Source organism: Tasmannia lanceolata, unplaced genomic scaffold, assembly GCF_043159265.1.
Source record: "Tasmannia lanceolata isolate RefF3 unplaced genomic scaffold, GAP_Taslan_0.1 ptg000002l, whole genome shotgun sequence".
Taxonomy (NCBI): Eukaryota; Viridiplantae; Streptophyta; class Magnoliopsida; order Canellales; family Winteraceae; genus Tasmannia; species Tasmannia lanceolata.
This window is the reverse complement of record NW_027518679.1, coordinates 48,012,201-48,039,690: the sequence shown is the minus strand read 5'-3', so window position 1 is coordinate 48,039,690 and position 27,490 is coordinate 48,012,201. Positions and strand designations below refer to the sequence as shown.

General features: G+C 38.7%; 1 protein-coding gene and 1 pseudogene across 2 annotated transcripts; both read left to right on the top strand.

The window, feature by feature from the left end:
- LOC143876236 (putative glucan endo-1,3-beta-glucosidase BG1) lies at positions 1–27,287 on the top strand. Of its 2 annotated transcripts, none has more exons than XM_077377959.1 (2): positions 1–319; positions 26,058–27,287. In XM_077377959.1, the coding sequence occupies exons 1-2, from the start codon at positions 304–306 to the stop codon at positions 27,107–27,109; spliced, it is 1,068 nt and encodes a 355-aa protein (XP_077234074.1). In that variant the 5' UTR covers positions 1–303; the 3' UTR covers positions 27,110–27,287. The 2 variants fall into 2 exon arrangements, with proteins under 2 accessions (XP_077234074.1, XP_077234075.1); XM_077377960.1 differs by lacking the exon at positions 26,058–27,287 and adding an exon at positions 2,911–4,159 and having other exon boundaries at positions 162–319.
- LOC143886046 (pyruvate dehydrogenase E1 component subunit alpha-3, chloroplastic-like) lies at positions 6,205–10,582 on the top strand (annotated as a pseudogene).
- Positions 27,288–27,490: the final 203 nt, after the last annotated feature.

The following is a 27,490-nucleotide window of genomic DNA, read 5'->3' as shown; positions in this document are numbered from 1 at the left end:
TGCATTGTAGGAATCCATTTATTAGTAGAAGATGTCTAGAAAATTTCGGGTGAAAGCCATTTCCTAGGAGAGAACAGCCACCTTGTACCAGATTTTGTATTATTCATTTCCATCTTATTTAAAATTTATTGTGGTGGTTGTGAGCACTTATACTAAAGAGATGCAAGTGTGGACAGGGTTGTAGAAATTTAGCACTCCTTCCCTCTATATAAGGAGCAAGGGTGCAAGGGTTGAGGCATCCGCATTTGCATTTGAGTCAGTTTTAATTCAGAGTGTTCTTCTTTGTCTGTGATAGTGTTTTCAATGGCATCTCCTTCAGGCATGACACACTCTCTCTCTCTCTCTCTCTCTCTCTCTCTCTCTCTCTCTCTCTCTCTCTCTCTCTCACAAAATATGTGCATGTAATGAGGTGAAAGTCAGTTTTAATTCAGATTATTCTCTCCCATCAGAGTATCCTCTCCCATCTTGTTGAAACAACCAATTACTACAATAGCTTAAGCTGTTGGAGATGGCGTTATTTAATCTTTTATGGTTTGACACTCCCCCTCATGTGTGGCCCCTCTTTTTAGGGTCGGCCTACACACGGCACAAGTGGCTCCTCTTTTGGGTTGGCCATGGCATGTCGATTTTTAATATCATGGAGTTTTGAACCAAGAACATGTTACTCTATACCATGTTGAAACAACCAATTACACCAAAAGCTTAAGCTGTTGGAAATGGTGTTATTTAATCTTTTATAGTTCAACACATCTGCTGGTAATGGTAGTTTTACTATTTTGCACTATTCAACTAGAAAATCCCTATACATATATGTATATATATTACTGTTTAATGCATGTTGATATTATACATTTAATTTGTTGTGGTGATTGATACAACATACATGCCAAGTATGGACAGGTAAAGAAATTTAGAGCGAGGGTGCTAAGGGTTAAGGTAGCATTTTCATTTGAGTCAATTTTAATTCAGAACTAATTGCAGACCTGTGCGATGCACGGGCACGGGAATGGAAAAAAAAAAAGAAAAAGAAAAAAATCAAATGTAGATATTATACATTTAATTTGTTGTGGTGATGGATACAACATACATGCCAAGTATGGACAGGTAAAGATATTTAGAGCGAGGGTTCTAAGGGTTAAGGTAGCATTTTCATTTGAATCAATTTTAATTTAGAACACTTCATTTGAGTCAGTTTTAATTCAGAATGTTCTCTTTCTCTCTTTGTGCGAGTGTTCTCAATGGCATCTTCAACTCCATGTACATATATAGGGTTTCACTAGTGACTTTCTCAGAAAGATATTCTCCAGCTGGCTGTTGCGCGAGAGAGCAGCCACCTCAGATGAATAAGACAAAATCTGCTAGAAACTAAACCTTTGTCGCTGCTTCCTCATGCAACAGCTAGCTGCGAAATGCCTTTCTACGAAAGTCCCTAGCAAATAAGTCCCATACAAATAAAGAGCGGTGATATTTTCAATACCCCCGCGGCAGTACACATTCACCCCCCTTTTAACATGACTTGTCGTCAAAAAGTGTTAAAGTTGCCCACTGTTCACGTTATAAGGGGGGCGAATGCGTACTGACAGAGGGGGTGAAAATATCATCCCCCTAAATAAATATATATAATACACTAATCATGTTTCTTTCCGCTGTGATTCGTCTATTTTCTGAGATTTTTTTTTCTTTGAAAAATTGTTTCCACTACAAATTCTTGTTTGTAACCATTAATATGACTTTCTCCCTCTCAACTCAACTCAACAAAGCCTTCGTCCCAAACTAGTTGACTTTTCGGCCTCTAAAAATTTGAATTTTTCTCAATTAATTTGCCACTATTATTGTGGGTTTGCCACACCAAATAAAATCAAATTTTCCAATTCTTTGATTTTCGCGCTCCATTTTTCTCTCGCACGAAATCCCATCCGAATATGATTTTCGTTCCCTAAATATGAACCTATCTTAAATATGAAACAATTTATATTTTCATTATTCTCTTTCCCTAAAATCTCTCTCTACTCTCCTTAAAAGGCTAAAAGCTCTCTATTTACTATCTATTCAATAGAATTTTTCCCTATTAATCTGCTTCAGGTTTTGTAGCTCACCTACTAATTTGATTGTGTCAATGTGGTCCAGTAAAATTACCCAAAATCCAAGTGACTTATTTAAGATTTTGCTTAAATCTCTCTCTCTCTCTCTCTCTCTCTCTCTCTCTCTCTCTCTCTCTCTCTCTCTCTCTCTCTCTCTCTCTCTCTCTCACACACACACACACACACACACACACACACACACCCCACACTGCCACCCAGCAGCCCTTTCTCAACACTACTAAAACCGTCATATTCTCCCTTTGCCGTCAATTAAACAGGGTACACCATCAAAACACACACACACACACACATATACATATACATATGAGAAAACGGTTCCTACACATATGTGTAGAGAGTTCTCTACACACTAGCTTAAAATACAGTGGGGGCCCACATTGTTTGGGTGATCCAAGCCATCCATTTTAAAGGCCCTCACATAGATAGGGTGTCTACAAAAAATCAGATCCATAGGATCATCCCAACCCTACGATTTGTGGAGGTAAAATGGATGTCTTTAAACCTTCACAAATTAGTCCATTTTTTGCCTCCACAGTTTGAATGGTTAGGATGATCCTATGGATCTGATTTTTTGTGGACACCCTATCTATGTGAGGGCCTTAAAAATTAATGGTTTGGATCACCCAAATAACGTGGCGCCTACTGTATTTTAAGCTAGTGTGTAGATAACTATAACGTGGCCCCTACTGTATTTTAAGCTAGTGTGTAGATAACTTATCTGCCTTCTTCTATGGTCCCTTGCAAATCCTATATATATATGATTATTATGATTATGATACTGATGAAAATGATGATGATAATTTTGCAGCCCCTGCTCTCAGTTTCGTCTACGGAAATGATAGGAGCAAACCAATACCTCCTCAAGACACGGTCAGACATTGCCAAATGAACAACATCACCAAATTGTGGCTTTCAAAGGCAGACCTTGGTCACCGTGATATTTTGGATGCGCTCCGCAATACCAACATTAAAGTCATCATTCCAGTTGACAACAGTCATCTTAATGTATTCGCCAAAAACCCTCAAGAAGCAGCTTTGTGGGTTGGCAATTTCATATTGAGGTATTGGCCTCACGTCGAATTCCAGTATATCTGTGTTGGTCAGGACGTGTTATTACTTGATGAATCTGAAAGCTTGCACCAGGCAATGATCAACATAAATGATGCAATCCAACAAGATCCAAGAACTAAGGGAAAAATCAAGGTGTCCACAACCATTGGAATACATGATCTGGAAAACTATGATGTTACCAATCCGCCCTCTCAATGTATCTTCAGGAATAGCGTCGGGGTCATCCTAGCACCCATCATTGACTTCCTTATCTCCAATAAAGCCCCACTCTTCGTTAATGTTTACCCGTTACCATATCGTTTCCATAGCCATCATAACCTGGATCTCGCTCATTACCTCTTCACTGCCACAACCCCTCTGGTAACCGATGGAAACTATATATACAAATATGTGTTTGATTCTATGGTGGATGCATTCGATTCAGCCATTTATGCTCTGAAAAAACGCCATGTGAATCTTATCGTGGCGGCAACTGGATGGCCTCATAATGGAGAATTCGAAGCAACGATTGAAAATGCCCAAACTTACAACGATAACCTAATTCAGCATGTGATGAATGGAACTCCAAAGTTGCCGGGGCGTCTTGAGACCTATATTCTTGGTATGTACGATGAGGACGGTATGACTATGAATCAATGGAGCCGTTACTATGGAGTATTCCATGAGAATGGGAGCGCATACTACAACTTCCCCTACGCTACCTGATTAATTTGCAGCTTGGCAAAGAGAGATGGGTACTACTACTACTAGTATTAAAATAAGGGAGCTGATTATCTTCTTGCTCTGTCTTTGTGTATCTACGAATGTAATAATAAAGAGCCGAGGCTGTTATGCGGATGAGCCTCGCATCAATAAATAAATCTTATGTGTGCAGTGTGCTATGTTTATATGACCGATGCATGTAGATGAGGCAATGATATATGTGATGATTGTGGTTCCTTTTGTTTCCAACTTCCAAATGAACAATGCATTCCTCGTGGTGTGAAGTTTTAGAGAAAGTACTAGGAATAACTTGCCTAAATCGTATGTTCACTATATGTTTACATCGACTATTGATTTGTTATTATAATGGGATCGAGTTATTATCCAAAGAAAGTATCTATTTATTTTTAATATGAAATATGAGCAGGGACCTAGGAGATCTTAATTATATGGATCCATGAGATGGTTGAAGAGACTTCTCTCTCTCTCTCTCTCTCTCTCTCTCTCTCTCTCTCTCTCTCACAGGGGCGATGGCACTTGACAGGGAAGGGGGACAATTGCCCCCCTTAATTTTTTGGGAAAAAAAACCCTTATTTTTTAATATTTTTTTTATACTAACTCCCTTTTTGTAAAAATATGCCCCCCTTTCCAATCATCCCTAAGAAAGAAAATAAGTTTAAAATTTTAATTTTACCATTTTTATATCCCATTTCTCCAAACGGTCCTGTATGCCAACCTGATAGAAGGGAAGTAATAGATTGCGGGCAAACCCAAGAAATTCCAAAGGTTCCAATTGCTCTTTTCCATAGATGATAAGCAAAGAGGCAATGCAACATTAAATGGTCCAGAGTTTCTTCATCTTGGTGGCATAGGACACACATGCTCGCCATACTGAACTGTCTTTTCTTTAGGCGGTCGCATGTATTAATCTTGCGATGCATCAAGGTCCATCCATAGGCCACCACTCTTGGTGGCGCTAGTGATTTCCAAACCCGCCTCATTAGAGAAATAGAGCTGTCGTTCAACAGATTAAAGAAAGACTTAGCAGTGAAAACCCCATCAGAAGCTGGAATCCAGATTCTTTCATCCTCATTATGTTGCGAACAATATGTCACTTCGATCAATAAGTCAGAGCAATCTCTCGAACTCATGAGTTTCCTCTTCCTTAAGATTCTGACGCAAACGAATATCCGAGAATCCTCTCCCCCCTTGACCTTCTCTGACCACGTAATCTGCAACTGTAGCTTCTGGCAATTCTGAAAAGGCTCGGGAATTCCAAGCATAATTTTGATTGGCCACACCAAAGATCAAGCCAAAATCTAACCTTAGAGCCATGTCCAACTTTGTAACAAATTGCTTGGTCAAAATCATCTTTAACGGAGCAGATAGATTTCCACGCACCTGAGCCCTTTCCTCCCACGGGCTTCTTAGAACTCCAATCCCCCCAGTTGGTGCCGTATTTTAGTCCAATAACCCGATGCCACAGAGCAGATTTCTCCTTGCCATATCTCCACAGCCATTTGCCAATTAAGGATTTGTTTCGCAATCTAATCTTGCTGATACCCAGGCCTCCATTCGCCTTAGGTTGTGTAACTTTATCCCAGCTTACTAAGTGCCTTACCTTCTTTAGGGACCCTTCTCCATCCCGCAAGAAGTTCCTTTGCAATCTTTCAATAGTCAAAGCTACCTTGATTGGAATTTTGTACAAGGACATGAAATATACTAGCAGGTTAGATAGGGCCCCTTTAATCAGTGTAATTCTTTCCCCGAAAGAAATAAACCTCTTCCTCCATATTGCAAGCTTCCTCTCAATTCGTTCATACCATCGTAGTTGAATCTGCACTTTTCATTGCTGTGAATGTTGGTGTTAAATAGGTTTCTATGCCTATGCGAGCATAGAAAAAGCCCACACCATAGGATGATCCCAACCGTCCATTTGATGGGCCACAATATAAATAGGTTTCGCCTCAGAAATCATTTCAACAGGATGATCCCAACCGTCCTTCTTTAGATAGGAGGGTTAGAAAAAGCCTATGGAAATGATTTATGGGCACAAGCTATTTACATTTTGGCCCATACAATGGGCGGTTTGGATCATCCGATGGTGTGGCCTGTGCAGTCCATTTTGAAAAATAGGGGTTGATTTCATCATAGATGGGAGTGAATTTATCTCTGTCTAAAAAATTAGCCAACTTCCAGTGCGGTTTCTTCCACACCATTCCTCTCTGTTTTCTCCGCCCTCCCTCTACCTATTTATTCCCTCTCCCCTCTCCCTCCTTCCTCCTTGAAATCACACCCCCCAAATCCTCCCAATCCAGCCCCCTAAAAAATGTCTTCTTTTTCCGCCATCAAGATCCTTCACCCTCCACCTTTCACCACCACACGATCTCCCCCCTAAAATTCCCTCACTCCCACCCCCTTCCTCAGCTCCACCAAAAAATTCCGCATTTTCCCCAAAATCTTACCCTCATCCTCCCCCCATTCTTCCCCCACTGCTGCTGTCTCTGATCTGGTCAAGGAAAATAAGCTCAAATCCAATTTCTCCTCCTCCAACCTGGTAATCATTAAAAAAAAAACCCCTAATATTTCAATTTTGTATCTCAGAAAACCCTAATTTCTCAATTTTCTATCTCAGAATACCCTAATTTCTCAATTTTGCATCTCAGAAAGCCCTGTTTTTCAATTTTACATCTCAGAAAAGCCTAATTTATCAATTTTGTATCTCAGAAAGCCCTAATTTATCAATTTTGTATCTTAGAAAGCCCTAATTTTTCAATTTTGTAATTCAGAATACCCTAATTTTTCAATTTTGTATCTCTGAATACCCTAATTTTTTAATTTTGTATCTCAGGATGCCCTGATTTCTCAGTTCTGTATCTCAGGAATTCCTCAATTTTCCATCTCAGAAAACCCTAAGTTTCCAACTTTGAATCTCAGGATTCCCTAATTTTCCAACTTTCCATCTTAGAAACCCCTATTTTTTCAAATTTCCATCTCAGAAAACCCTAATTTTTCAATTACCCATCTCAGAACACAAATTCTACAATATTCTATCTCGGAACTGAAAACCAACCTTAACCCTAACCCTAACTTTCATTGATTTCTCTTCGCAGCTTATAACGAAAGAAGAAGGATTAGATCTATACGAAGACATGATCCTAGGCCGATCATTCGAAGACATGTACGCCCAAATGTATTACAGAGGAAAAATGTTTGGATTTGTTCATCTCTACAACGGCCAAGAAGCAGTTTCAACTGGTTTTATAAAGCTCTTAAAAAAGGAAGATTCAGTCTGTAGTACATACCGTGATCACTTTCACGCCTTAAGCAAGGGCGTCTCAGCTCGCGCAGTAATGGCAAAACCACAGGATGCTGCCGCGGCCAGGGCGGCTCAATGCACATGTTCTCCAAAGAGCACAATGTACTTGGAGGGTTCGCCTTTATAGGAGAAGGAATTCATGTTGCCACTGGCGTGGCTCTTACTTCTAGGTATAGGAGGGAGGTACTGTGAAACAACCAATTAGTCCAAAAGCTTAAGCTGTTAGAGATGGCGTTATTTAATCTTTGAGGAATGCTAGACTGAGGGGGTGAAAGGGCACCCCCATGGGTTGAATGTAACCAAAGGGCACCCCCACACTAAATGTACTTTGGTTACATTCGACCAATGGGGCGCCCTTTCAGATTTTTGCAAGGGCGTCCCTAGTATTCCGCTTAATCTTTTATACTTTAATACTCTCCCTCATGTGTGGCGCCCTCGTTTTTAGGGTTGACCTACATGTGGCACATGTGGCCCCTCTTTTGGGTTACATGTGGATTTTTAGTATCAAAGAGTTTGAACTCATGACCTTTTGCTCTGATACAATGTGAAGTAACCAATTACTCCAAAAGCTTAAGCTGTTGGAGAAGGCATTATACTTAATCTTTTTTATTTTAGCACACCCCCTCACGTGTGGCCCCTCTGGCCCCTCTTTTTAGGGTTGGCCTACACATGGCACATGTCATCCCTCTTTTAGGTTGGCCATTACATGTGCAATTTTAATATAAAGGAGTTTTGAACCAAGGGCAATTGCTCCGATACCATGTGAAACAACCGATTACTCCAAAAGGTTAATGTGTTAGAGATTGCGTTATTTAATCTTTTATACTTTAACAGGTACTTAAAGAAGAGGATTGTGATCATGTGACTTTGGCGATTTTTGGAGATGGGACGTGTAATAATGGGCAGTTTTTTGGATGTTTGAATATGGCGGCGCTTTGGAAATTGCCAATTGTGTTTGTGGTGGAGAATAATTTGTGGGCGATTTGAGGGCGACATCGAATCCGGAGATTTGGAAGAAGGGGCCGGCTTTTGGAATGCCGGGGGTACATGTGGATGGAATGGATGTTTTGAAGGAGGTGGCAAAAGAGGCGATTGGAAGGGCGAGGAGAGGGGAAGGGGGCCGAGTTTGATTGAATGTGAGACTTACAGGTTTAGAGGGCATTCATTGGCTGATCCCGATGAACTTCGCGATCCTGGTGAGAATTTGAATTTGAGCTTACTTTTTTCTAATTCGATTAGTGTTGCGTTTTCGGTTTTCGTTATGATATATGCTTGTTATGCTAGTTGGACTGCGATTGAATGGAATGCATGTTTGTGGGGTTCTCTATTTATGGGTGTGGTTGTAGGGGGGTGGATCTGATCCGTTCTTTATATGTTGGTGGTGATAAAAAAATATTTTGGTTATATTCTTTTCTTAATTTTTTGCTGTATTGTTCTTGGATTGGAAATTCGTGCTTGGATAATAAATTTGTGCAGGTTGGTTTGTAGTCCAGAGCCGAGCAGTTGGTTGGTGAAAATTAGGTTAGTGAAGTCTGGTGCCCAAGTTATTTTTTGTCAAATTAGGGAAATTTGTTGGTTTAACGTGAGATATTTCTATGCTGATCCAAAATATGCCTTATGTGTTTTGGTGCCGTTGTTGTTGTTTCTGATGATTATGATGATGACGATGATGCTTCTATTTGATCCTTACTATGTTTTCCCGTCATCTGAGCTTCCTCTATTTGTTAAATATCTAATTTTTCAGTCTTTCCAATCTCTAATTGGGGCAACGAAACACTATTAACAATTCAGAAAAACTTTCTTCCTCATTGAAGATAGGAGCTTGAGGTTTTAGTATTTGTACTTGTTGCGTTCATTCTTTCCAAAGTTTTTTGCAGTTCTTTGTCAGTTCCTCTGCCAATATGAAACCATACTTCTACCTTTCTCGTAGAACTCAGCTTCTGACTCTGACCAGTTTTGATGTCTTTTGATACTACAATTTGTGGATTTGGCTCTACTTAAGTCTCGAAACCTTAAAATGTACTATTTAGATATCATTTCCTTAATATGCGTAGCCAAATTGCGTCAATCATATCCCAAGCCAGGTGATTCGACACAAGTAATGTAAGAGTCTGTTTGCATCTACGTGGGAGGTGGATGCTTTTCTATTTTCTTCTCTTTCATTGATATTTTGAATTTATATCCTAGTTATTTACCTGATTCTTCGTCAAATTTTAAGATTCTATCTAAATTTAAGCTTCCATTTATACGTCTCTCTCTAGCTTGTTTTTTTGAATGGCCATTCTCTCTAGCTTAGTATTCTCATTTCCTTTATGAGGATGAATATAAAAAGAAAAAAGAAGCATGTATGACTTGGGATTCTCATTTCATTTATGTTGAGGAACATAAAAAGAATGAAGAAAATTTGTGCTCAAAAGGTTATTTATATATGAAAGACCACGCACCTAAGCAATAGCGCCAAAAAAAAAGAGCCAAAAGAGGATACCGGTTAGCCGTATCCAACACATATCCACACCATTATCTTTATCGTATCATCTTCGAGCTGGGTATTCCACCCATTTTGAAGGATCCTGGTTCTATAGCCTTAGATTTTGTGATACATGTTATGGTTCTACAATAAAAATCAACTCACTCCCTTACTAACTTGACACAATTCTTCGGCTGGCATTGTTGCTCAGAAAACATTATCATACAATACTGAATCTTTTTTTTTGAATGGTACAATACTGCATCTATTATTGATGATTTCCCCTCACATGTTCTTTGTTTTGGCAGCTGAGAAGTCTCATTATGCTGCTAGAGATCCCATCGTGGCCCTAAAGAAATACATTATCGTGACCAATCTAGCCAATGAATCTGAGTTGAAGGCTATCGAGAAGAAAATTGATGAGATAATTGAAGATGCTGTGGAGTTTGCAGAAGCGAGCCCTCATCCACAACGCAGCCAGCTTCTAGAGAATGTGTTTGCTGATCCAAAAGGTTTTGGAATTGGCCCTGATGGGAGGTACAGATGTGAGGGTCCTGGATTTACGTTAGGCCCTGCTCAGGTCTAGGCGTATCACTTTCATGGTTTACAATCTACATGCTTTCAAATGATCAGGTGCCTTAGCATTGATAGTGGTTTTTCTGAAGTTTCATTTTTTTCCATGAATGAGCATCCTATTTAAACAAGTTTTTTTTTTGCTGTTTTTCTTATTTCTTTTAGTTTATTTATATATTTTTTGTGCGCCATTCATTCCCCTTGCAGTCTATTTATTTTTTAACAGATGAGTTGTTCATATCGGGCATCCTAAAGGCTTGGTGGCCTTGATTAGCACGCTCACAAAGTGTTTCCATTTCTCAGGGTTATGTGCTTTAGTTGAAACCAATTGTAAAACTCCATATTTCTTGAGAAAATGGAGGTTTATGTGTATTAGGGTATCTTCTCTGCCATCTTACATCCATCTCCTATTTTCTCTGGCTTATGGAATGGTTTTCGTACAAGATTTCAATTTGAATGGCCTTTACATTTACTATGTTTGGGAAGAGTAATAAGAGTAACCCTCCCGATTATAATGCATTTAAGCCTTTTTTATCTAAGAGGCGTGTATAGTTTGATTGTTGATCTGATCACAAGTATGATCAAATATCAACTTGCACATTTTTATATCGATTTGTCGTCAACTTTTTCCTCATTCACACACTGGGTGGTACCCTGTTGAGCTTGGATGGAAATGTGTACGAGGATATGCAAATCTCACTTGGATGAGTAATTTGAAATTTAACTCTAGTCTTGGTCTATTCCCCTGCTACCACATTATGGTCGCGAGGAGCTTTTCAGAGTGAGGCTCCCATCTCTGATTGCTTTTTGTTTTCTATGGAGATTGTTTCATGTTTTCTATGGAGAACCCGTGCTCCTCATTTTAAACCTCCACATATTGGAGAGTTAGGATCATCCTGTAGAGAAGATTTTTGGGGAGCCACCTATCTATGTCAGACCCCCTAACAAATGGATGGTTTACACGGCACTGTCCTTTTTCTGCTGCATTTGCGTGCATGACCTTTCACCATATAAAAACTCTGGGACATGGATTTGTCTTAGGTTATTTCTCTTCAATTCCCAATATTCAAATCCCCATTGGAAACTAATGGCACAATGGCCTGGAGCCACAAAGCATCTTGTTTCTACCACCTCATACACGTGGAATGTCTACACTGATTAGAATCATTTCTCAATAGAAAATACCAGTAGGTTTAGCTAGAGCCATAGAGATTTGAACATTTTGTCTACATTCTGCACGTCACACTAATGTTTCCTAGTTCATCGGTTTGCTTTGTTTGGGTTCGGGTTCGGGTTCAAGATTCACAACTTCATGCGAACCCAATTCGTAACAAGTGGGCTTCTTTGACTCAATTCTGTTGGCTAGGTTGGTATTTTTGGAAGGGAGGGAGAGCAAGGGTTTATCTATAGATATGGAAAAAGCGCATGATCATGTGAATTTATTTAGGAAAAGATAGAATTTGGTGAAAGATGGAGGTGGATTAAATCATTGCTAATGTTCTCAATCTTAGTGAATGGGGCTCTGGCTGGTTTCCGTGGGAGTTCGAGAGGCATTCCACAAGTTAATCTCCTTTCTCCTTATCATTTTATTTTAATAGCGGGAGTTCCAAGTCTTATAGTATTTCGAAGGGAAGAAAGGAGTCTTATTAAAGGTTTGAAACTGGGTAGAAATGCACAGCCTATATCCCACCTTCGTTCACAAATGACGTTCTTATCTTCATTGATCACATATTTACTAGGTCTGCTTAAAATCTATTAGGGCCCGTTTGGATACCTCATGCATTTGTATTTTGATTTGAATACAAACTACATCAATCATCTTCATGATCATGTTTAAAGAGAGAGAAAGAGAAGGAGGGAGCGAGGGATGTCTCGTTGCTGCCGGAGCAACGTCGAAACTGAAATTTCGGCTGAAATCCGTTAATAAAAAGAAGTCATGTTTTATTCATTCCGAAATTTCGGCCGAAAATTTTTGGTAATTTCAGCCAAAATCCAGTAATTAAAAAAGTCTTGTTTTATTCATTTCGAAATTTCGGCTGAAATCTGATAATTAAAGAAAGTCTTGTTTTATTCATTCCGAAATTTCGGAATAATATTATTTTTTATATAAAAAAACCAATTTACCTAATTTTGAACCGAAATTTCAGAATTTTTTGCCGAAATTACTGAAATTTCAGCTGAAATTTGGAATTTTGCAAAATTTGGGATTTGGCCTAATTTCGACCGAAATTTTATATTTTGGACGAAATTTAAAACCATGATTACAATTCCTAAAAAGCTCCAATAATCCAATTAAAAAAAATAAAAGACAAGGTGTCTTAGCACAATTATTAAAGAGGAATGCTAGATTCACAAGCGACCTTGGACAATAGGGAGCAAAGGGCAGCCCTATTGGTGAAATTCCCCTAGAGACATTTTATTATTTTAAGTTTTCGTGCCATCTTAAATGGGATTTGACCGATGAGGGAGCCCTTTGCCTTCTTTTTTCCAAGGGCGCCCATGAGTCTAGACTCCCTCGTCATTTAAAACATCGTATGTCAATATCATTAAAATAATATGAACTTGTGAGTTTTAATATGATGAAAGGCCTTATAGTCCATTAATTTTCAAAAAGCAGCGTACGGCCCACACCATAGGATGACCCAAACCGTCCATTAGATGGGACACAACCTAAATAGGTTGTGCCCCAAAAATCATTTCCATAGCTTGATCCCAACCGTCCGATCTATGCAAGGACCTCACAATAGAGGGTTGATCCTAACCCTCTATAGAAGTTAGAATCAATTCTTATTCTTTGGAGTGCTTCCAGAATTAGAATTACGAGGAATCACTTTTTTATTTTATTGTTTGGAATAGAATATGTTGTCTCGTGTGAACGACAACCATTATTTTTCATAATCCTTTCTTATGCATGGGATGCCCATTCGGGATGCGATCAAGACCATACAACACGCCTCTTTAGGTATTTGCTAGGCAATTTCGTAGAAAGCCATTTGTGGCCAACTTTTGCACGAGAGAACAGCCACCTCAGATGAATTAAATGAATAAGACAAAATCTGCTGAAAAGTACGCCTGTGTGGCTGTTTTCTCATGCAAAGGCCAGCTGCGAAATGGCTTTACCTGAAACTAACTAGCAAATCCCAAATAATTAATATTGATAAAGAGTGATAAATATTGTAGGCCACTGATGTGGCAATAGATGCTTTGATAATGTGGTAGCTCGTCTTTTATTATTTAACCCGCTGACAAACAAACAGAAATTGAATTAGAACTATGGTTTCTCTACAAACTATCTAATTTTCCTTCTGGACGGAGGATTCTATAATGATCCCTTCATGTTCAAAAACAGATTTTATCTTCCATGACTGGAATGATGCATATGGTTTGACTAAGCTATTTCCTTATAAATTTAATGTTAGTTTGATTATGTCAATAACTAGATTATTGAGATTACTCTAGGTTAAGAGATTTTCAATAATACAATCAATCCAAAATGGCTTGATTGAATATTTACAGAATGGTCTAAATCTTATATATTATTTGGATAATCTTATAAGATGATGATTTTCATGATCTCTCTCTCAGTGCATGGTACAACACCTCGTGGTAGAAGTCACTGGAATTTATGTTTGTTTGTTTGTTTGCAATAAATTTCTGAACTAGAATTTATAAGGGTTCCTTTCTTGGCGTGTCTCACGTTTTGTCTAGATCGACTATAGCTTAACCCTTTCATTTCCTTCGAGACACCGTAGAACCGTGTTGTTATTCTGTCTTGGATGAGTGGTCCAACAATCTTATCTCTTGGATGGAAAGGAGTGTCCTTAAGGATCCTCTTAAGAAATTTTTACTTTTTGATATGTACAGATAATGGACGTTCCTTAGTGTCACATTCCCCACCATAATTGTTTAGTTAGCATTGGTTCGACATGGGTCACTTTCCCCTTCGTAACAGATTGGCTCTTTCTCTATTTGTAAATGAAGGTGGAATCTAGTATCATTTTTACATTGTTAAATGAAGGTGGAATCTCTCTCTCTCTCTCTCTCTCTCTCTCTCTCTCTCTCTCTCTCTCTCTCTCTCTCTCTCTCTCTCGTGCGCGTGCTCTATAACAGAATAAAAATGTAAAAATGAATGAAACTAGTATTTGGTTTAAATGCTTGAAATCCTGCTTCTGGAGGTCATGATATGTGGTACCCGGCCCCAGTTTTACTAAAGATAGAATTCTGTATGGGATGAGAGAGAAATCTCATTGTTAGAGGGAGAGAGAGAATTCTGTTTGGTTGCCACTCCACGGGGCACACCCATTGGAGATGCTAAAAACATGTCTATTGAGGGAGAGGGAGAATCCACATATATATAGCCCACAGACTTTGTCTCCCTTTCCGATGTGGGATCTCACAATGCACCTCCTTGGGGCCAGCATCCTCGTTATCAAATTGTACTGTGGGAAACTTGGCTTTGATATCATAATGTCATCTCCTGATCCCCACTGTGTAAATACTGTCCAGTTTTGGGTCTTCTACCCATTGCTCTTAGAAGCGTTATTGTGTCTGACCGTCTCGGCGGGGCTCGCCCCTTGGAGATGCTAAAAGCGCATCTACACAAGGGGAGTTAGAATCCACATATATAGCCCACAAACTTTCTCTCCTTTTCCGATGTGGGATCTCGCAAAATTCATATGACATTTACCTCTCTTATATGAAAGATTGACCGATTGTGTTGTTTTGTAGTAGGGACAAAATGAGGTGTCTATAGGCATTAACCTGCATATCTTTCTAGAGATAGGAAAAGATAATTAGATAATGGAACCAAGTAATGTCCTTCCGATATAGAAAAAAGTCTCTTGAATCTCGTTCATCACTTAATATCAAGGTAGGATAATTTTTAGGAGTTTTTGCAAAAGAAGTCTTCAACTATGCTTTATTTGCCAAAAGGTTGCAAATAGAGTCGCTAGGTTTGAGTGACTTTTGTAAATCAGGTTAAGCCATCGGTTTGTGATCAAAATACGCACGGCAGAATTTTTCCAACTCCCTGAAAAAGACGAAAATGTCCTGATACGTGGAAAGGCAAAAATTAACTATGTAAAAAGATGGAAATATCCATGGCACAGATCTTATATGATTGGTGGCCATGTAAACCCTTATTTTTTAAAATGTACAGTACGGCCCACTCCATATGATGATCCAATTGGTCCATCTGTTGGGCCACCAGGTAATTAGGTTGTGCGCAAAAAATCAAAATGATCCTATAAAAGCTTACATAATGTGCGGTCCCTCTATAGATCGGAGGGTTAGGATCATCACATTAAAATGATTTTTTGGCCACAACTTAATTACGTTGTGGCCCAACAATTGGACGGATTAGTGGGCAGTACAGTACTTTTTGAAAAATACGGGTTCACACTGCCACCCATCATATAAAATCTCTCCATGACAATCAATAATAAGTTTTCAATCCAGGGTGTGGGAATATCATTTCTATATATACCAGCTTTTTATGCATGGGTGTAAAAAGTTGTGCCCACTCCCTCAAAACGTGACATGTAAAATTGTGGACACACCATGCACACGGGCTTGGTGGAAATTGTGGGACCTACGCACCCGATGCATGGGTTTGAATTGAGCTGGTGGGACCCATCCTATCAAAACATATCATGGCCATCACGAGTATTTTGGTCCTTCACAAGGTAATTTTCATGTGAAAGACCCGTCAATATACGAGGCAAAATGGCAGGCCCCACCCTATGCATGGGTTTGAATTGAGCTAGTGGGACCCCTCCTATCAAAAGACATCACTGACGTAATTTTCACATATAAGGACATTTTGGTCTTTTGTGAGTAAAAAAAATCTGCCATGGGTATTTTGGTCACAAATTGATGGAATGACCTGCTTTGCAAAATTCACGCAAACCTTGTGACTCTATTCGCAAATTATGAAACTAGAAGACTCTTTTGGCAAACAAATTATGACTCTATTCTATATATACCAGCTCTTTTGCAAAAACTCCTTTTATCGTATCTTCAATCATTTCAATAAACAATAAAAGCAAACTTTTACCCCAGATATTATAATGTATCCCATTATTTATCTCGTGTTGAGAAAATCCACCGGGCAAATCCGATCCAATCGTGCACACGTAAAGTGAAAATCTGAAATAAACACAAGCAACAAGATAGACACCGAGATTTTATGTGGCTTGGCCAAGCCCAGGGACGGAGGCATGAATTTGCTTCACGGGGAGCAAAGAATGGCGTTATAGCATGTTGGAGCCCACCATTTTAGACTTCAAATTTTATTGGTGGGCCCACCATCTCCCCCTATCCCATGCATAAGGTGGAGCCCAAAATTTAAAACCTCATATTTTGATATAATAGGGCCCAATATTTACACCTCATGTTATGATGGACAGAGCATGCTAATTTACACGCATGCATAGCATAGCCCAAGAAAAAAAGGATCTCTTTCTGCTATGAAAATCCAAATAATTCTCCAAATTTTATATGTTGGCCACACATGTAGTCCAATATGTCTCAAAAAGTACTAAGTCCACTTCATAGGATGATCCAAACCATTCATTTGTTGGGCCATAACGTAAATGGGCTGCAACGCATAAATAATCTCCATAAGATGATCCTATGAAGCAATCACATTGTAGATCGGAGCTTTAGTATCATCCTATGGAGAAGATTCAAGGAGTGCAGCCTATTACATTGTGGCCTAACAAATAAACTATTTGAATCATCCTATTAAGTGGGCCACAGTGCCACACAATAGTTTTTTGAAAAACATTGGACTTCACTTGCAGACAACATATAAAATTTCATTAATTACCTATCTCAGTTATGAGTTTTGTGTTGGGATGTATGGTCCACCATTTAACAAAAAGGATTGTACAGCCCACTTCATGGAATGATCCAAAACCGTTCATTTGTTGGGCTCAACCATAGATAGGTTGTGCCCCAAAACTCATTTCCATATGATGATCCTTACCCTCTTATCTGTAGAGGTTGTCCCTTTTAGATCGGAGGGTTAGGATCATCCTATGAAAATGATTTATGGGGCACAAACTATTTACATTGTGGCCAAACAAATGAACGATTTGGATCATCCCATGAAATTGGGTACAATCCTTTTTGAAAATAACATACCGTCACACACAATATAAAATCTCAATTATTTCCGCTTTTGGCCCTCAAATTTCTAAGATATTTTGTTGTTGAGAGAGAGAGAGAGAGAGAGAGAGAATGCTATAATATAGGTGCTAACGAAAAAAATGCTTAATAAAACTCACTTCACGGATAAGAATCCTGGGATTTACCAAAAAAGGCTTTTAAAAAATTCCCAAACTTCAGGGGGGGCCATTGACTCCGTCCCTGGCCAAGCCTATTTCCACGGAGCGTATGTCTTCATTTGAATGACATACAGCTATGAAATATATGTAGCGTTTTTATCATATAGAGAGTATCTCCTACTAAATATATTTATAATGAGGAATGATAGACGCATGGGTGCCCTTCCATAAAGAGCTTAAAAAGGGGTCCATGATTGGATCCATGTTATTTTCGGTAACCTTTTAAAATCGATTAAGAAAGTAAATTCTATTGCACTTAATGACATGGATCTAATCAAGGGCCCTTTTCTGGCTTTTTATGGGCGGGCGCCCTTCCGTCTATCATTCTTCTTAAAGAAATTAAGAGATATTTACTTGAGGATAAAATAATCGATATTCAACTCTAATGCTCCTCATGGTCATGGGGCATTTCTAATTGGTACCTTCCTCCATGGAAGCATCTGCTGTTGCCGCACTGCACCGTAATCCTTACAATAATTTATTGCAACTCTGAGATTATTTCTAACAGGATTATTAGAATTCACAAATTGTGAGATGAATGGTGTGTATAGGGATGGTTTTCAGACTATGGGATATGAAGATACGGAAAATTTGAGTTAATTTTATCTCATTTTAATCTTAACATTTGAGAAATGATTTAGGGAGACACGATTGCCTCCATAATATTACGAAAGCCTCTACGAGCTTGTTTATAAGCTGCCAATGCCATGATAAACTTTTACACAAATTATTTGGATAAATCTTAGATGATGAGGCCTTTTCAGATTACAACTCTCTCTCTCTCTCTCTCTCTCTCTCTCTCTCTCTCTCACACACACACACACACACAATCAAGAAGTTATAGGGAAGTTATAGGGGTCCCTTTCTTTGCATGTCTCACGTTTTCCCTAGATTATAGCTCAACACTTTCAGACTGCCATGAAAGCTATTTTTAACATTTTGCACCATTCAATTGCCATCTACAATTAACACTATCGTTTTTCCTAGATTTCCTTTGCCACTTTGTACATTTTGGATATAAAATTAACTATTACAAATTTATAAAACCTTATAAATTTACAAAAGCTTATAAATTTAAATTTCCAAGTTATTTAAACCATTATAAATTTAAATTTCCATATTGCTGTTATTAAATCATTTTTAAATCTAAAATTTCTTTATAGCGATTAAATAACTGATAGATGCAAAATTTCTAAATGCTGTACACGAAAATATACATATACATACTAAATGTATAAAATATATTTATACATACTAAATTTAATTTGCACTATATGATTGCCATGTTATTTTCACCCTCATGTAGTACCCATTCGCCCCACTTTTAATGTGATTTGACGCAAAAAAGCTTTAAAGTTGCCCACTGTTCACGTTATAAGGGGGGCGAATGCGTACTGAAAGGGGGGCGGGGGTGAAAATATCTCTCTCTCTCTCTCTCTCTCTCTCTCTCTCTCTCTCTCTCCTGCCTTTGTTCTAAAAGGAAGAAGAGGATCTCATATATTTTAGAGTCTGAGTGTTAATTTTGAGAAGAGAAGGTAGAGGTCTAGTTTTAGGGTTTGAAAAATTCATTCGCGGAGTAAGAAGGAGAAGAAAGATAAAGTGCTGCAATAAAATGTTCGAATTTACCAGATAAACGGACACGGATAATATCCGAATTCGAACAACATCCATCGGAGTCAAATTTGGTGATAGATATTAGATATCCATTGAATTCGAATCCAAATCCGAATCCGGATAGTTTATACTGTAATCGAATTCGGATATAGCCATATCCGATTCGAATTCTATCCGTTACCCTTACAAATGACATACCTATATATATATATATATATATATATATATATATATCTGTGTGTGTAGATATGTATACGTATGTATGTATATGAGGAATTGCTGAGGACCATATGCTTAGACTGTACTTAGAGTAGCGCTTTATTATGTACTGATCTTTTCAGCTGACTGTGGTTATATAACATTTTCAGGTCTTGACCCTCGTGAGGTTAACGAAGAATAGGACGCTTAGCATTTGAATTGGACTTTGGCTTGAAGATTAGTTTAGTTATTTTCAATTCATTAGGAAATGAGTACTCTGAATAAGATGTAACGACTTTATTATTTTACTTTTGATTCAGGGGAGAGTTGAGATTTGATTTGACCTTGTTGGGCCTGCAGTAATTGAGACTTTGATATATATTTTAATTATGGAATGCCAGGATTATGTTCTGTTATTGCTTTGTAGCCTTGTACATTTGTGTGACTCGTCTTGCAGGTGTACGGCGCTGCCACGTCCTACGCCCAGGGTGGGGTTTGGGGTATGACAGGGATTCTTCTTTTTTAAGTGGTGAAGAATGAGAAGAGCGAAAATATCTCATAGAATCTTGTTCGGCTACTCGGCCCGTTGAGCCCATTTCAGAAATTTTACATTCTCTTACGACGAAAAACTCGGATTCTTCAAAGCGACTAATAATCATTTCTGAAGGTTCTCATCAATCTGTTCTTCCCGCTTTTCTTGGGAAAGAATGGGATGGCGGGTGTCTTCGGCAAGGCTTCTCATTTTTAGCTGAGAGAAACGGATTGATGGGATCTCGAAAGCAACTCCGGATTGATGAGATCTCTTAGGGTGAAAAAGGCGCAAAAGTGAAATTTTTTAGAAATGGACTTGTGGTGGGTAGGTGAGCCGAACAAGATTATTGGGATTTCTATTTTCTCTAATTCACATGTCAATAAGTTGAAAATCGACCCTAAATTTCATTTCAGAATCTTTTAGAATTTAAATGGTAAATTTCTCATTAATTAATTTCAAATACTACATTGAAAAATAGGTTATTGTATTTTAATCTATCATGTTTTGATATTACACTCACTCGGCCTGTCTTTTATTATTTAACCCATCTGTCAAAGGTAAGGGTGTCAATTGTGGCTCGGGCTCGGAAGCTCGCTCGAGCTCGGCTGGAAAAAAGCTCGGCTCGAGCTCGGCTCGAATCCTTAACGAGCCGAGCCGAGCCCGAATTAGGCCAAGCTCGGCTCGGCTCGGCTTGGCTCGTTAAGGCTCGTTAAGAAAAATAGTCATATATTTATATATAATACAGTAACAGCTGAGGCATAATCATGACTTTTTCAGTAATTGTCATAACTTCCTACCGTTTGGTTGTATTTTTTTTATAATTGTCATAATTTCCTACCTTTTTTGGTAATTTTTCATTTAAAACTATATACATTCAGATATTTTACTTTTTCGTAATGATGACTTCTTTTTTTTATTATTTCGCTTTTGCTAGCAACCTTTGCTACCCACCTTGGCGTGTGCGAATCTCGCACCCTTGATAATCCAAACCGTGATAATCCACTGTGATAATCCAAACCGTGATAATCCAAACCGTCCATTTAATTCGTATATTCCAGATTATAACCCAAGCTCGATAGGCTCGCGAGCCTAGCCGAGCCGAGCCTGGTTCGAGCCCGAGCCGAGCCTTTGAGCTTAACGAGCCGAGCCGAGCCTGGCCAAGCTCGGCTCGGCTCGGCTCGTTTACACCCCTAGTCAAAGGTTATTAATTATTACAATCATGGTTTAAAATTTCAGTTTCGACCCTCACCGAAACTGAAATTTCGGCTGAAATACATTAATTAAAAAAAGTCATGTTTTATTCATTCCGAGCGGAAAAGTTTAGGTAATTTCGGCCGAAATCCGGTAATTAAAAAAGTCTTGTTTTATTCATTTCGAAATTTCGGTAATTTCGGCCGAAATCTGGTAATTAAAAAATGTCTTGTTTTATTCATTCTGAAATTTCGGCCGAAAAATTTTGGTAATTTCGGCTGAAATTTCAGAATAATATTGTTTTTATATAAAAAAACCAATTTACCTAATTTTGAACCGAAATTTAGAATTTATCAAAATTTGGGATTTGGCCTAATTTCGATTTCGGTCGATTTCGGTCCGAAATTTCAGATTTTGGACGAAATTTAAAACCATGATTACAATTCCTAAAAAGCTCCTATAGTTTAATTAAAAAATAAAAAGACAAGGTGACTTGGCACAATTATTAAAGAGGAATGCTAGATTCATAAGCGCCCTTGGACAATAGGGAGCAAAAGGCGGCCCTATTGGTCAATTCCCCTAGAGACATTTTATTGTTTTAAGTTTCCGTGCCATCTTAAATGGGATTTGACCAATGAGGGAGCCCTTTGTCCTCTATTCTCCGAGGACGTCCGTGAGTGTAGACTCCCTCGTCATTTAAAACATCGTATGTCAGTATCATTCAAATAATATCAACTTGCGAATTTTAATATGATGAAAGGCTTTATAGTACATTATTTTCCAAAAAGTAGCGTACGGCCCACACCATAGGTTGATCCAAACCGTCCATTATATGGGACACAATAGAGGGACCGCATAGCTTGATCCTAACTCTCCGATCTATATAGGGACCGCACAATAGAGGGTTGATCCTAACCCTCTATAGAAGTTAGAATCAATTCTTATTCTTTGGAGTGCTTCCAGAATTAGAATTACGTTTTTTAAGACACGTATAGGAATCACTTTTTAATTTTATTTTTTGGAATAGAATCATGTTGTCTCGTGTGAACGACAACCATTAATTTTCACAATCCTTTCTCATGCATGGGATGTCCATTCGGGATGCGATCAAGACCACGCAACACGCCTCTTGAGGTATTTGCTAGCTTGATAGGCAATTCCGCAGAAAGCCATTTCGTGGCCAACTTTTGCACGAGAGAACAGCCACCTCCGATGAATTAAATGAATAAGACAAAATCTGCTAAAAAGTACGCCTGTGTGGCTGTTTTCTCATGCAAAGACCAGCTGCGAAATGGCTTTACCTGAAACTAACTAGCAAATCCCAAATAAATATTGATAAAGAGTGATAAATATTGTAGGCCACTGATGTGGCAATAGATGCTTTGATAATGTGCTAGCTCGTCTTTTATTATTTAACCCGCTGACAAACAAACATAAATTGAATTAGAACTATGGTTTCTAACTATCTAATTTTCCTTCTGGACGGAGGATTCTATAATGATCCCTTCATGTTCAAAAACAGATTTTATCTTCCATGACTGGCCTGATGCATATAGTTAGATTAAGCTATTTCCTTATAAATTTAATGTTAGTTTGATTACGTCAATAACTAGATTATCGAGATTACTCTAGGTTAAGAGATTTTCAATAATACAATCAATTCAAAATGGCTTGATTGAATATTTACAGAATGGTCTAAATCTTACATTTATTATTTGGATAATCTTATGAGATTATGATCTTCACGATCTCTCTCAGTGGGTACATCACCTCGCGTGGTAGAAATCATTGGCAGTTGTGTTTGTTTGGTTTGCAATAAATTGCTGATCTAGAATTTATAAGGGTCCCTTTCTTGGCGTGTCTCACGCTTTCTCTAGACTATAGCTAAACCCTTTCATACTGCTGGTAAAGTTATCTTTAACACAATTGGTTTGCCTATATTTCCTTCGGCACATCGTAGAACACAATTGGTTTGCCTATATTTCCTTCGGCACATCGTAGAACCGTGTTGTTATTCTGTCATGGATGAGCGGTCCAACATTCTTATCTCTTAGATGGAAAGGAGTGTCCATCATTCTTGCATGGGTCACTTTCCCCACCGTTAACGGATTGGCTCTTTCTCTATTTGTCATTAATTTGCACTATACAGTTGCCATGTTATTTTCACCCTCATGTAGTACCCATTCGCCCCACTTTTAATGTGATTTAACGCAAAAAAAAACGTTAAAGTTGCCCACTGTTCACGTTATAATGGGGGCGAATGCGTACTGAAAGGGGGGCGGGGGTGAAAATATCATCTCCCTAACACTATCGTTTTCCTAGATTTCCTTTGCAACTTTGTACATTTTGGATATAAAACCAACTTATTTAAACCATTACAATTTTAAAAGCCTTATAAATTTGCAAAACCTTATAAATTTATAAAGAGGAAAAGGATTGTACGCTCGGTACGCTCGAGTGCCAAATCACATGGGTCCCACATTTTTTTTGGTCATCTAAACCATTCATTTGCAAGGCCCCATCATAGATAGGGTGTGTACCAAAAATTAGCACCATTGAATCATCCTAACCCCTCCAAAAATTACACTAACTCAGCCTGTCTTTTATTATTGGGGAAAAATTACAGATAGACGCCCTGTGGTTTGGCCATTTTCTGCTTTAAACCATGTGGTGGAAGTTACCAAAGACACCCCTCAACTTCCTGTCATTTTTAAGTAGACCCCCTCCGTTGACGGTCCGTTAGTTTAACCTGACGGAATGACTAAAACTAACTATGGTTAATATTCTGAGGACAGAAATAGCCTTTATCACTGGTTTTGCACCGCCGTCGCCATGTCCAGCCATCGCCGCCGTCGCCTCCACCACAGACAATGAAACCCCACCCCATGGCTACATCAAACCCACATTTAAATAAAAAAACATTGATAAAAACATTGAGTCTAGACTCCCTCGTCATTTAAAACATCGTATGTCAATATCATTAAAATAATATGAACTTGTGAGTTTTAATATGATGAAAGGCCTTATAGTCCATTAATTTTCAAAAAGCAGCGTACGGCCCACACCATAGGATGACCCAAACCGTCCATTAGATGGGACACAACCTAAATAGGTTGTGCCCCAAAAATCATTTCCATAGCTTGATCCCAACCGTCCGATCTATGCAAGGACCTCACAATAGAGGGTTGATCCTAACCCTCTATAGAAGTTAGAATCAATTCTTATTCTTTGGAGTGCTTCCAGAATTAGAATTACGAGGAATCACTTTTTTATTTTATTGTTTGGAATAGAATAATGTTGTCTCGTGTGAACGACAACCATTATTTTTCATAATCCTTTCTTATGCATGGGATGCCCATTCGGGATGCGATCAAGACCATACAACACGCCTCTTTAGGTATTTGCTAGGCAATTTCGTAGAAAGCCATTTGTGGCCAACTTTTGCACGAGAGAACAGCCACCTCAGATGAATTAAATGAATAAGACAAAATCTGCTGAAAAGTACGCCTGTGTGGCTGTTTTCTCATGCAAAGGCCAGCTGCGAAATGGCTTTACCTGAAACTAACTAGCAAATCCCAAATAAATATTGATAAAGAGTGATAAATACTGTAGGCCACTGATGTGGCAATAGATGCTTTGATAATGTGCTAGCTCGTCTTTTATTATTTAACCCGCTGACAAACAAACATAAATTGAATTAGAACTATGGTTTCTAACTATCTAATTTTCCTTCTGGACGGAGGATTCTATAATGATCCCTTCATGTTCAAAAACAGATTTTATCTTCCATGACTGGCCTGATGCATATAGTTAGATTAAGCTATTTCCTTATAAATTTAATTTTAGTTTGATTACGTCAATAACTAGATTATCGAGATTACTCTAGGTTAAGAGATTTTCAATAATACGTACAATCAATTCAAAATGGCTTGATTGAATATTTACAGAATGGTCTAAATCTTACATTTATTATTTGGATAATCTTATGAGATTATGATCTTCACGATCTCTCTCAGTGGGTACATCACCTCGCGTGGTAGAAATCATTGGCAGTTGTGTTTGTTTGGTTTGCAATAAATTGCTGATCTAGAATTTATAAGGGTCCCTTTCTTGGCGTGTCTCACGCTTTCTCTAGACTATAGCTAAACCCTTTCATACTGCTGGTAAAGTTATCTCTAACACAATTGGTTGATCCTATGGAGCTGATTTTTGGTACACCCCCTATCTATGATAAGGCCTTGCAAATGAATGGTTTGGATCACTCCCCAAAATGTGGGACCCATGTGATTGGGCAAGCTAGCTCACCATAAGTTTGGTGAGCGCACCAAACTTATGGTGAGCTAGCTTGCCCAATCACATGGGGGCCCACTTTGTTAGGATGATCCAAACCATTCATTTGAAAGTCCCTTACATAGATGGGGGGTGTACCAAAAATCAGCTCCATAGGATCATCCTAACCCCTCCATTTGTGGAGGACAAAAATGGACAGACACAAATCTGCCCCATTTTTGTCCTCCAAAATGGAGCGGTTAGGATGATCCTATGGAGCTGATTTTTTGTACACCCCTTATCTATGATAAGGCCTTGCAAATGAATGGTTTGGATCACTCCCCAAAATGTGGGACCCATGTGATTGGGCAAGCTAGCTCACCATAAGTTTGGTGAGCTTACAGTTTCCTCTATATATATATATATATATATATATATATATATATATATATATATATATATATATATATGAGGAATTGCTGAGGACCATCGCAGAAGGCATTTTGCGGACCGAATTAAATAAATGAGACAAAATCTGAGGCTATATGGCAGCTCTCTCATCCAGTAGCCGATCTGCGGAATGCCTTCTTCTATGGTCCCTTGCAAATCCTATATATATATGATTATTATGATTATGATACTGATGAAAATGATGATGATAATTTTGCAGCCCCTGCTCTCAGTTTCGTCTACGGAAATGATAGGAGCCAACCAATACATCCTCAAGACACGGTCAGACATTGCCAAATGAACAACATCACCAAATTGCGGCTTTCAAAGACGCTAGACGTTGATAACGATTATGATATTTTGGATGAGCTCCACGATACCCACATAAAAGTCATCATTCATGTTCCCAACCATCTTATCATTCCATTCGCCAGAGATGGTAGAAAAGCAGCTTTGTGGGTTAAGAATCACATATTGAATTATTGGCCTAGAGTCGAATTCCAGTATATCTGTGTTGGTCTGGAGATGGATCATAAGGACACTCAGGAAGTGTTATTAACTAATGAACCTCGAAGCTTGTTGGCGGCAATGACCAACATAAAGGATGCAATCCAACAAGATCCAGGAACTAGCGGAAAAATCCAGGTGACCACAACCATTGGAATGCAGGATCTGGAAAACTATGACATCCAGAGGCTTCCCTCGCGTCCCTCTCAATGTATCTTCAAGAGTAGAGTCAAGCGCATCCTAGAACCCATCCTTGCAAGCAATGATTTCAATGATGCCCCACTCTTCGTTAATGTTTACCCGTACGAATATTTTGGCCAGCAAATCGATGTAAACCCGGATATCACTCATTATCTCTTCACTGCCAAAGCCCCTTTTGTAATAGACGGAGAATATGAATACAAATATGTGTTTGATTTGATGGTGGATGCGCTCCATGTAGCCGTTCATGATCTGTGGAAATCCTTTCGAAACAAATATGTGAAGCTTATTGTGGCAGGAACTGGATGGCCTCATGAAGGAGGAGACGAGGCAACGATGGAAAATGCCCGAACATACAACCATAACCTATTTCAACATGTGAGGAATGGAACTCCAAGGATGAAGGACGCTCTTGAGACCTATATTTTTGAAATGTACGATGAGGACAATAAAACTGAGCATAGATGGAGCCGTCACTACGGAGTATACGATGAGAATGGGAGGCCATACTACCCCTTCCCCTGCCCCGGCCCCTTCCCCTGCCCCTGCCCCTTCGCTCCGTAATTCTCAGCTTTGCAAAGAGAGATGGGTACTGCTACTACTACTAGTATTAAAATAAGGGAGCTGATTATCTTCTTGCTCTGTCTTTGTGTATCTACGAATGTAATAATAAAGACGTACCCGAGACTGTTAGGCGGATGAGCCTCGCATCAATAAATAAATCTTATGTGTGTTATGTTTATATGACTGATGCATGAAAATGTGGCAATGATATATGTGATGATTGTAGTTCCTTTTGTTTACATTGACTATTGATTGGTTATTATAATGGGAGTTATTATCCAAAGAAAGTATCTATCTATTTTTAATACGAAATATGAGCAGGGACCTAGGAGATCTTATATTGATCCATGAGATGGTGGAAGACGGGAGGAGCTACATGTA